The sequence below is a fragment of the Misgurnus anguillicaudatus genome, chromosome 16, assembly GCF_027580225.2.
Source record: "Misgurnus anguillicaudatus chromosome 16, ASM2758022v2, whole genome shotgun sequence".
In the NCBI taxonomy this organism is placed as follows: Eukaryota; Metazoa; Chordata; class Actinopteri; order Cypriniformes; family Cobitidae; genus Misgurnus; species Misgurnus anguillicaudatus.
In genome coordinates, this window is record NC_073352.2 from 34,379,945 (window position 1) to 34,392,500 (window position 12,556).

General features: G+C 37.6%; 1 protein-coding gene across 3 annotated transcripts in view; it reads left to right on the forward strand.

The window, feature by feature from the left end:
• The window catches only part of gabra4 (gamma-aminobutyric acid type A receptor subunit alpha4), a 41,468-nt gene that overhangs the window by 26,070 nt on the left and 2,842 nt on the right, over positions 1 to 12,556 (forward strand). For 2 of the 3 annotated variants that reach the window (XM_055178677.2, XM_055178679.2), the window contains 2 exons: positions 5,389 to 5,648; positions 11,706 to 12,556. The exon at positions 11,706 to 12,556 is cut by the window's right edge and continues 2,842 nt beyond it. In XM_055178677.2, coding sequence (XP_055034652.1) covers positions 5,389 to 5,648; positions 11,706 to 12,233 — 788 coding nt within the window. In that variant the 3' untranslated portion in view covers positions 12,234 to 12,556. The remainder of the gene's footprint in view (positions 1 to 5,388; positions 5,649 to 11,705) is intronic. The other variant, XM_055178678.2, reaches the window with a different exon arrangement.

Consider the following 12,556-nt stretch of genomic DNA (forward strand, 5'->3'; position numbering starts at 1 on the left):
AAATCAGCTTATTTTAGGAAACTGTTTTCATGCGTTTACATGCAAATCAATAAACCGGCTATGCAGACAACTGCGTTTACATGGTACTTGGAGAATTATCAGTTTTCTCGCAGGCAGTGACGTCACAGTACATAATAGTCGTTCAAAAAGTCAACGGCATATCTGTCATAAGCTGTACTGTTGTATCTTTTCTCGGGTCTTCAGAACCTGTAAATGTAAGATCAGCTTCTATTTTCACAGTTTCTCTGCCAACTGCTTTAGTCGAGCGGAGACTTTTATGCGTTACTTTGCGTTTACTTCCGCATGTGATGCTTTCGGAGACATGCGCACATGGACAAAACCTTGAGAAAGCCGGTTAAGGTGTTTACATGCCACGCAAAATCGGCGTAATGAGCAAAAAACTACCTGTGCCTATCGGTTTTTGCTTACGCTGTTTATGGGATTTCCCCGATAAAGGAAACCCGTTTTGTGCGTTCACATGACCCCACACGTTATCAGTTTATTAAGCATTACCGGCGTAAGATTGTGCATGTAAACGCACTCATTGTATTATACCAAATACACAAAATAATGTTTTTAGCAATGAAATAGGTGCCATTTAAGATAAAAAAAATGTTAGCACTTTATTTTACAGTACGTGTACTTACCTTGTTCATATATGGTAAATAAGTTGTACTTACCGACAAATGTGTGGTACTTACTTTTAGGTATCTACATGGTAATTAACTGGTATCATTACTGTACTTACCAGTCGTACATACTTGGTAGTTATTATGTAACTCTAGATAAGTACTTTGTAACTAACGAGAAACATTACTGTACTTACAAATAAATGTACAATTTAAGTATTTAGTATTTACTGGCAAGTTAGGGATGATGACAGGTATTTATAGTGTACATATATGATAACTAATATCAAACACTACTGTACTTACAAATTGTATATACACAATAAGTGTGTACTAGTGAATGTACCCAGTAGTTAATGCTTATGATAGTCAATGGTTGGGTTTGCCTCACAGTGACATGTATATGATGCTATATCTTAGGTGATAGGTCCTATGTAATAACTGTGTAAAAAGCAACACTTTATTTTACAGTCCTGTTTCCATGCAGTTACCATGGACGTACTAGTGAGTGTACCCAGTAGTTAATGCATACGGTTATTTAATGCTTGTTTTAAAGGACAAAGATACTGAGTACCAAAATGGCACATCAGTAATGTTTGTTCTTAGTTATCATATACGTATGGTATAAGTATAACTTACACTTGCCTGCAGGTACCACACACTTACCCTAACTTGCCTGTAAATACTAAATACTTAAATTGTATACTTATTTGTAAGTACAGAAGTGTTTCTTGTTAGTTACAGTATACATTCACCATATGTGTCTTTCATTAACTTACACTGGCCTACAGGTACCAAACACTTATCATGTATATACAATTTGTAAGTACAGAAGTGTTATCATATATGTACACTATAAATACCTGTCATCATCCCTAACTTGCCTGTAAATACTAAATACTTATATTGTACATTTATTTGTAAGTACAGTAATGTTTCTCGTTAGTTACAGTATACTTACACTATAAGTATGTATCTGTTATTACCCAGTACTTACCTAGAGTTACATAATAACTACCAAGTATGTACTACTGGTAAGTACAGTGATGATACCAATTAATTACCATGTAGATACCGAAAAGTAGCTACTACACATTTGTCGGTAAGTACAACTTATTTACCATATATGTACAAGGTAAGTACATATACTGTAAAGTAAAGTGCAACCAAAAAAAAATTATACACATACCATGCATTATTCTTGCTTCTCTACGTGTAGATTATTACAAAGTTCATCGCTCTGAAAAGCATAGTGTGCTCTGATTGGCCAGCTCTATACAGTGCGTTGTGATTGGCTGAATACCTTAAGCATGTGATACGCCCCTTACCATATTTGGAATATCAGCTCCCAAAGCACAACATCTCCATGGCATGGCGGCGGGGACAACAATACTACAGCGAGAATCAAACTTACGCCTTATTTCTTTGCATATACATTTGGGCTGTGTTATGCAAATCTTCCAACACAGTGACGTAGATTCAATATGTGGAGTCGTAGAAAGAGACATTTAAGGAAGAGCCTTCACTTTTAGAAAGAACATCTATTTGGGTTTGAGACTTTAATCTTTGCGACTTTACAGATTTTTTATATGTATGAACAGTTTTAAATACTCCAAAGACAAAGGAAAATATGAAATTGCATTATATGACCCTTTTAACCTAACGACTGTGTTTGTCCCTTTTGAACCCAGCATTTTTTACAGTGTATTTTCCTAAAAAAAAAAAAAACGTCTGTAATATAATGATTTTCATTTAACTTGGCATACATTAAGACATTAAGTAAGGGATAATGTAGAGGCAGCCGGTAGTTATTGGGAAATAAGCCCCGACAGTGTGATCAGGACCCGACACGAAGCGGAGGGTCTTGTATCACACTGAAGGGGCTTATTTCCCAATAACTACCGGCTGCCTCTACATTATCCCGCTTATTACACGGCTACTTGCCACATAAGAAAAAAAACTGGACATGAATATGAATTTGAAACATTTTATTGGCATATTTGTTTTAAATTAACATTTTTATCCTTCCGCGAAACTTTGCACAGATGCATAAAATGATCGTAATACCTTATTAAGATCCGCTGCTTCATACTTGTCTGTCTGTTTCTCTTTTAGCCAGTCTTTGAGAAGTTTTAATGCCCATTCTGTATTTTTGTGTGTGTTGGCTTCGTAGCTGTCATGCTCTATTTTGTCAAGTTCAGTCTCAGTAAGCTGTCTGTGTCTTGTCGTGGTTGTCCAGTGTTTGTCACAAGATGGCGCCATACAGACAGTAATCTTTATTGATCTTTATTGGCGCGGAGCGATTTTACTCGTGCAAGTAGTCCGGCTATGCGTTATTAATTTGGAGCGGTTATTATTTGAAAAGAACGAACCTGCAAATGTCTCAACTGACCAATCAGAATCAAGCATTCCAGAGAGCCGTGTAATAAGGTACATTAAGGTACATACTGTAACAGTCATGAAAGTAATGTCACAATGTATAAAACAATGTTTACTTGAAGCAAACTTTCCATTTTCTTTTGCTCTCGGGTAGAAATACTGTAAAATCTTGAGGCTCACCCAATAAATAAATGAAGAGTTCATCAGACCATGTGGACTTCAGAAAAGCTTTCACATCATCCAAACAAACTCTGAAGTCAAAGGGACTGAAGTCAACTAATCTACAAGCGCTCTTACATATGCATATTCATTTAAACATCACTGTCACGCTCTAAAAAGAGTATGAAAGTGTGTTTGTCGTTTTCCTCCGCTGTGGGTTTTATTAGTATGTTCATGTGGGAGTGTGTGTATATAATACAGTATATGTGTGCGAGTAATGCTGTGTGTGTGGGTAGAGATGGGATACTGGCTGCCTTCATGATCCTGTGTATTTGTGTGTTGGTATATTCATGCGTGTGACTCAATGTCTGGCATGCTCTCCGCTCTTTGGCAGGTTTAGTTTAACGGAGAGAGAAACTCTTCAATTGAAGGGGTCTGGGTTAACCGTGAATCAGTGACTCCCCCTGCTGGTGAAAAATATTACAGCTTGCTCTTCTAATACAATTGCTTTTATCTTTATTGTTACCATATGACCTACGAACTTGAACCTAACATGTTGAGTTTACTAAAACACACATACTGTAAATCGCTTTGGATTAATGTATCTGCCAAATGCATAAAATCTAAATGAATATCTTCTTTTTGAAATCTTGTAATCTTTCTATGCAGAGCAAATGGTACAAAACTTGGACGACACTTACAGCATTTATGTACAGATATGTATACATTTGATACCAATATGTACCTTTGAGGTGTTACTATGCACTCTTTAGGTACAAAGGTGTACTTTTCGAAGGGGTGCTGACCCATTGGACCACTTCTTTACTTTTATTTATGAGAAAAAACCTTCTTCATTGGCTGCTACTGTATGCCCCCTATAACCAAATTCCCTCTGGTCCCGAGAAATGTACCCAACCCAAAATGACCTGAATCACTTTTTACCCGAGCATAAACTTTTCTTTTTTTTAAAGAAAGACCCGACCCAAGACAAACCCAAGAAAATTAGACCCAAGTCTGTCCCAGTGGCAATTTGTAACCCAACTGTACCTAAATGTAAACGGCACTGGTGTGGGTCCAGTCTGCAGCCGTGCACCCTCCAGTCAGACAGAAAGAAACCCCGGTGCCCTTGCAACCAATTTGGCCCGCTGCTCCATTTGTTTTCATTTGTTATCTGACGATGACAACAAGGTATCCGCTAAAATGTGCATTCAAAATTGATTGACAGGTCTGTCTCAATAAAAGTAAACCTCCGCCAGTCACGCGATATCGCAAGCGCTCTTGGCAAACAGAGGACGGGTTGGAAAAGGACTTGATGCACACACCCCAGGTAGTTCGGGTCTTCTCGGGTACGTTTTGCAAAAAAACATTCATTTAAATTACCCGAGGCCACTAAGTTTATACCCAACCCGTGTCTGAAGCCACATGTGAAACTTTTAGACCCAAACCCGCTCAGGTCTTGAGACGGACCTCAGGTTTTCGGATATAAGTGGACAAGTGAAGACCTCTAGTGCAGTCCACTTGAAATGAGTAAATTCAGACAGTATAGCGGCTGTAAGCGCTGCAGCTAGCCGTTGAGTGTACATCGGTTGTACGCTCATTATAGCGGTGCATTATGGGATTGAATAAGTACACTCGATAATGTCCACTAGCATTTTGGACACCACTACAAAATGGTGCACTATTTAACTCATTCACCGCCAGCCTTTTTGAGAAAAGTTGCCCACCTGAATTTTTGTGATTTTAACAAAAGTTTCACAAAATTCCTTGCAGGAAAAATTATCTTCTATAAATATATAAACATACAAATTATATCAAATTAAAGAACACACCCTCTGCTTTCAAACAAACAACAAACAAACAAACAAACAAACATTTTGAGCAAAAAGCTTTAAAAAATGCGTTTTTGTAAAGGAATTTATGTTAGAGATCAGACTCAGAATGACTATCAAACATAAAGGCAGTTCAAATAAATCATCAAATCTTTTTAACTTCCGTTTTTGATAAATTGGCGGTCCATCTAGTGGATAAAAGCAGTATTACACTTTCAATTTGAAATTCGTCCAGAAAGGCATATTTATTAGTTAAATATTAACTCATAATTGACGAGATAACTCGTCAATGGCGGTGAATGAGTTAAGGGTATAGGGTGCTATTTCGGACACAGACCTTGTTACTATTATCGTCATTAACGTGAATATTTTTTTTTCTTGGTGTCTCACAGGAATCACCACCGTCCTCACCATGACGACCCTGAGCATCAGCGCACGCCACTCTCTGCCCAAAGTCTCCTACGCCACGGCCATGGATTGGTTCATCGCTGTGTGTTTCGCGTTTGTGTTCTCGGCCCTTATAGAGTTCGCCGCTGTGAATTATTTCACCAACGCACAGATGGAGAGAGCAAAGAGAAAGCAGGCCAAAGCTGCTGCTGCGGCTAACGCTAAAACTTCAGGGAAAGCTAAAGACACAGATGAAGTTGTGCAGGTGAGCACAGAGACATATACTTGACTCCAAATATAAAAATACTCTCATAAGTTATTCAACATCATGTCATTACAGACTTACTTTCGTCATTTATATTTAGTAATATTGATATTATATGGGGGTCAACATATTGGAAATACATCTATTACTTTCAATTTTCGATGTAATATATTCATTTTTACATTGTGCTTGAGTCATTAAAGCATCATGGGAGTTTGGTCGAGCAAACATAATTGCGACTGATATGAGAGCTGTTGGCAGATTTCGTCTTTCTCTGGGATATTGTGTGAAAGTGGAGATGCAGGATTAGACACAGCACACATCGACAGCTGTGAGACTTGCGTCTGTCAGAAGACTGATGTGATATATTACAGCCGTGTTTTTGGTCGTTTATTTTTACAGCCCGTTGTTAATGTCCCTTATCTAATGGTGCTTCTGCATAAGCGTTTCAAATGGTGACGTTTTCTCTCTTCCTTCTGCTCATCCAAACTTTTTACCGGCAAGTGTAATGATGGTTTTAATGTGGAGATCTAAGCAGATTACAGTTGGAGTGAATGAATGTGGTGTAGTCGGCACAGCTGGAGCGGATGAGCTGTATGTTTTACTGCATATATGTTAAACCTAATTATTTAGATGGAAAGATTCACCAGCATCCCTCCCTTTAAAATAGATTAATGAACTACCAGATGAAATACTGTCTTAAGCCCTTTTCACACAGACTTTACGGAAAATAAACGGAAAATGCATCCGGGATTTGTCCTGAATCATTAGATTTTTGTTATTCTTTTATGCTGCTGAATGATCTCTGCTTCAGTCCAGTTTGCAGACATATCTCATCGTGAATGTTAATCTGCATGTAAATCCCTCATTTTTAAGAGCTAAACCATAACTTCATGTTGCCATGGCACGCGTGTCCTCACTACGGCACGTCCCTTACGGCATTGTTTCTGCGTCTCATTCACACAAAGGGCTTTCCGGGTATCTTACGGTAATGTTATGGGAGCGATCCCAGAACATTTACAGGACGTGTTTGCATTCACACAGAAGCCTGTCTGCCAATTTTACGGGTATTTTCTGGGACCAAAGTGCTCTGTGAATGGGGTTTGAGAGAGAGAGAGAGAGCGAGAGAGAGAGAGAGAGAGAGAGAGAGCAACCTTGCAACCATCAGGGAAACTTATGATGTGAGCTTGGCATTATGGGTGGCATTCAAGCACTTTTTTTCAAAGCTGTATTGAGATTCATTCTTTCTGCTCACAGCTTGTGCTAACATATTTTCTTCACGCCACAAGACACCAATTACACTTTGCCAACTGTTCATTTCTCAGAGGAAATGGTGAAAATATCCCGGTGAATCTGGGCTATCAGGTCCAATGAGACAGATTCACACCAGTCTTCCCTGTGTGTTTCACTCATGTACAGAATAACACTGGATGTTATAGTATCACTTTGTTTGTGTGACTGGATGTTTTAATGGGTTAAATTGTGTCTCTGAGGTGCCCATCTATCTTAGAAAGACGGAAATAACCAAAGAAATTAAAATAGTACAAAAGATTCAAATCAAATTTGATGCACTGAATAGACAAACAATAAAAAGTGGCTTTTCCGATGTGAATAACACCTTACAGTTGGAGTAAATATTGTATTTAAAAATGCTGGGTTATTTTTAAACCAACGTTGGGTCGAAAAGGGATGAGCCCAGCCCGTTGGATTGTAATTTAACCTGTGCTGGGTTGTTGGGTCAAACATAAACATTTTCTGGGTTAAAGGTGCAGTGTGTAATTTTTTGTGACATCTAGTGGTGAGGTTGCGCATTGCAACCAACGGCTTAGTCCACTGCTCACCCCTCACTTTTGAAACGCATAGAGAGGCTATGTTAGCCGCCACCGCACAAACATGTCATCGTCGGAGACAACTTAGTAAAAAAGTTTGTCCGTTAAGGGCTTCTGTAGAAACATGGCTGCACAAAATGACGGCTTCCATGTAAGGGGACCCCCTGTGTGTGTGTAGATAAAAACATCTCATTCTAAGGTAATAACGGTTCATTATAAAAAGGTCTTTATACACCACTGATAATATAGTTTTGTATATTATTTTGCATTTCTGTCAAGAGATCCTTCTAAAATATTACACACTGCACCTTTAATTTAACCCAACAGCCGGGCTCGTCCCTTTTTGAACCAACACTAGGTTAAAAATAGTGTTTTTTTTTCGATGTTCTTCCTGGATATATTTTTACTGTTTTGTTCAGTTTCTGCTCATTTTAGAGAAAATCAAAAATGCTGATCAATGAACATATAAAAAGCAAAGTCTAGAGTAACTTTATTGCCTTTTTAACCATGCTCATACACGTAGCCAGCTATGAGGCCACCAAACCTAACCCTAAATTTTTCATATAAAGAAATACAATTTGAAGTTTTCTGAATGACTGATTAGTAATTTTAAAATATTCATATTGGCATCCGCATATATAATTAACTTTGGACAGTTTACTGGATATATATATATATATATTTCTTGTTTATATATATAATGCTATAATAAGCATTGTTGCATGCAAAAAAATTAATTATCCACCCTAACAGTAAAGCGTTTACAAATTGTGATATAATAAATAACGGATAACATTACAATGTTCACCCCCAAAACATATAAAAGAGTATTTAAATGTTTAGACAGAATACTTAAGCTCCCAGGTAAAAAAATAAATTATACTTAAGTATTTTGTAAGAGTTAAGCACTACAAATATACTAATAAAAGGTGTATGGTTCTACTTGACTAGTACTTCAATGCACCTGAAAAAGAATACAATACCAGTAAATAGATTTTAAAATAAGCGTCTCAAAATAGCACAGTTGAGTTCACTTAGATGAAGTACTAAAGACTAATTTTTGATATATTAACTACAAAATAGTACATTTACGTAAAGTTTATTTTAGTGCACTTTTTTCTCCTTGGATAGCATGTGTTAACTCTTAACACTCCTGGACCTCACCAATTGTCAAGCTGGCTACGGCCATGACCACACTTCATTAAAAAATTGTTTATTTTAAACCCGCATTGGGTCAGAAAGGGACAAACCCAGATGTAGGGATGAATTAACCTAGAAAATGTTTATTTAACCGTGTACATTAATATAACATTATCTTAAATAGATAAAACAAATCTTACAGTATAAACAAAATAAATATATAAAAAGCCGCATAAGAATAAAAGTGGATTGTTCTTGTAGATTTTGACATTGATGCATTTGTGAATTTATGATAAAAACTTGAATTTCCAGTTACATAACTCTATGGCTAATGGAAATGAGCATTTACAGTGCATAATGGATCATTTCTCTAGATTAGCTAAATTTAAGCTGTACAGAGAGGCCTGAGGGGAACAGCAGGAATAGCACATTGTTATGGCAACCAAATACATTGTGCACTGATTTGCTGAAAGACATTTTAGAACGAATGCTGGCATTATAATATCTGCAAATCATCTTTCTTCTGTGCAGCATCATTCTATTAGTAACCGCAAGCTACAGGACTTTAATCTTTCATTTACACTCAGTGAGACAAACTAAAACTGGGACATATTTGTTTTTAGTAAGTTGTTGCATCACATGAATAAACTGCATGAACCTGGGACTTTCCTAGGTAAATCAGAACGGTTAACCTTTGTGTCATGTCTTATTGGAACTAGTTTTAGCTGGTTGACTTTTTAAACATTTCTGGGGTTACACACGCAATATATACTGTAAATGTGTATATGACTTTCAATGCAGTGTCCAATACAGATCTGACCAGAAAGGGCTCCAGCAGATACGGTTGCTATGGTTATAGTTCACCAAAAAAGGATTTACTCACCCTCAAGTTGTTCCACATTTGTAAACATTTTGTTGTTCTGCTGAATACAAAGGAACATATTTTAAAGAATGTTTGTAACCAAGGAGATCTGGGGCACTATTGACTTCCATAGTAAGAGATAAGAATATTATGTAAGTGAATGGTGCCCCAGATCTGACATTTATAAAATATCTTCATTTCTGTTCAGCAGAACGTTTGGAACAACTAGATGGAGAGTAAATGATGATTTTTTTTGGGGGAAAACCATCCCTTTAAACGTTGTTTGAAATGTTTTAGAAACATGCATGCATGTAAAAACAATACAATACTAAAATCATGAAACATGATGTTTATGTGCCAAGCTAAAAAGTCTCACTTCGTATGCCATCATATGAATATTTTCACACACAAACATGTAGAGATGCACACACACATTACTGAGTGGAGTCATCGCTCGTGTCCATGTTTTCAGGAAAAGCTTTTTATAGAAAAACTCTATCCACCTCCTCCATACACCCACAAACAAACCATCTGATCATAAAAGCTTCTTACTGCCCTGACCATTACTGTAAGCCTGACATCTGTTCAGAGCATCACACACACACACATACATACAGTACATGTGCAATACTATCTTCTGCATGTTTGAATTCTGATATCTGATGTCTTATTAACATTATTTTATTAACTTAAACTGGAGAGGTGGTCTGCAAAGAAACAAAATTGATATGAAAGTCAATTAAGTTTTATAATTGGATTGCAATAAAACAATTGTCTTGGTTGCCATAAACAAGTTTTGAACTGATAAACAATTTGACTTTTATAGGCCGTTGCAAGAATCTTGATTTGGTGGTCAGCTGTGACATTTTTATTTTTCATCATTGGTAAATCAAAACTGGCTTTTCAGCCTGATCTCACGGGTGTTCATTTGTATTTTACAAGGTGGCTAATTCGTATCAATTTGTATAAATGGTGAACTGTACAAAAACATACAATTATTAAAAAAAAAACATTAAAGGGGTCATATCATGAAAATCAGACTTTTTCATTTTTAAGTACTATAATTGGGTCCCCAGTACGTCTATCAACCTAGAAAATGTGTAAAAGATCAACCCAATAACTTAGTTTTGGTAAACCATTCTCTGCAAGCATGTTTAAAAATAGCTCATTGAAATTTTGCTCCCCTTGTGATGTCAGAAGGGGATAATACTGCCCCTTAATCTGCATTATCCAACCACAGCACTGACATTTACGGCAGAGATCAGCTCATTTGCATTTTAAAGGACACACCCAAAAAACAGCAGATTTTTGCTCACACATACATACTCTGGGGACACCAAAGATTTATTTGAAGTCTTGTGAAATGTCCCCTTTAATGAAACCCCGCCCCTAACCCCAGTCACCAAAAGCAAAACGCACAAAAATGTACAAATGTGGTCATACAAAATAATACAAACTAGCCACCTGGTAAAATACGTTGGAATTGCCATGAGATTGTGGGCTCTCCTGATTTTGCCAAATGGTTTATGTCCTCAGGACCAGTGGTGTGTTTACCCACCACGCAATTGCCTACTTGCCACTAGCGGTTAACTTATTTAATAATTTCTTATTTAATTATCACAGGCAAAGTTATAAAAAATGGGGCATTCCCTGTGTCATTTCACTTTATTTATTATGACTCAACTTGTATACTTAAATGTTCTGATTTCTTTGTATGAATTCAACAAATTGTGTTGCGTTTATTTAGACCCACATTTAAGGCAATCATATAAAGAATGCTTAAGCGAGAGATGTGTGAGTATGCGTGCAGAATAATATTCGCGAAAAGCATCCCTGTGAGGGCGCACATATGGCTAGTTCTTGGATGAAAAAGACTCCACGTGAAAATTTGCACAAATGCAGTGACACGTGCTAGTGCTGGGGTGAGCGCTCGCTCGACTCATATAAATAAAAATGTTTATTTACAAAAATGTTGTCTTTGGGTCAATACATTTTGTTGCCCTGATGAAATCTCTCACATGGTAAAATCAGGTTGAGAGAGATTGTCTTGGGCTTTTAAATCTCTACTTACATTACATTATTTACATTATTCAGAAACATTTCTGTAAGAAACCGTCAATGTTTATTCTTTAATGTAAGTTCAAGGTACAAGATGCAGGTCTACTGTATACATATTTAACTATGTCTATAAAACACATTGACAGACTACTTTTCCTCTTTATCCAGCAGCCAAATTCAGACACAAACGGAAACCTACGAAAACGCGTGAACTCACAGCCCGAGGGCAAAAAAAGCCAAAGGACCGAAGCATCCAGCAAGACCGGAACAGCGTCATCCAAACCGACCCTGACCAGCCAATCATCTTCCACCTCAGAGGGTGCCAGCAGTTTCTCCAGCCAATCACGTCTCAGCCCCAGTTCTGCCAGTCAATCGAACGCAGCCACTTTATCTGCACCCTCCAAGAACACACCCCCAGCTCCGCCTTCAACGCCGACAGTTCCCGACAACCCATCCCCTGGCACGACTCCCGGCACCGCCACTCTTCACCATCTTCTCGGTCCTAAATTAGAGAACATTAAAAAGAAGGAAGTCAAAGCCCCGCCCCCCACACAACCAGCGCCTCCTGCTACCGGAGGAGCGAGCAAGATCGACGAATACGCCCGAATTTTATTCCCAGTATCCTTTGGGGCGTTCAACATGGTATACTGGGTGGTTTACTTATCCAGAGACACCATGGAGGCCAAAGGAGGCTAACATGGACACGTTTGTTTGTACTGTTTTTCTACAGCTCGTGAAGAAACAAAAGATTCCTCTAAGGATTAAATCAGCCATTGTTCCCAGAAATGAAATCATATTATGGCAACAAAAAAAACTGGACAGACAGTAAGCGCCTCATGAGATTATGGGTGAAGTAAAATCCAAACCTTTTTCCTTGATTGTCAAAACGGGACCATACACAAGATTAAGCATGTGGATATATAAGTTAAAATAAGTCATTTAAAAAGCAATCTCACGGGAATGAATCATAGGTGTATCTGTTGTCTGTTTAAATAGCCATATTTCTGGTCTGACCTAAT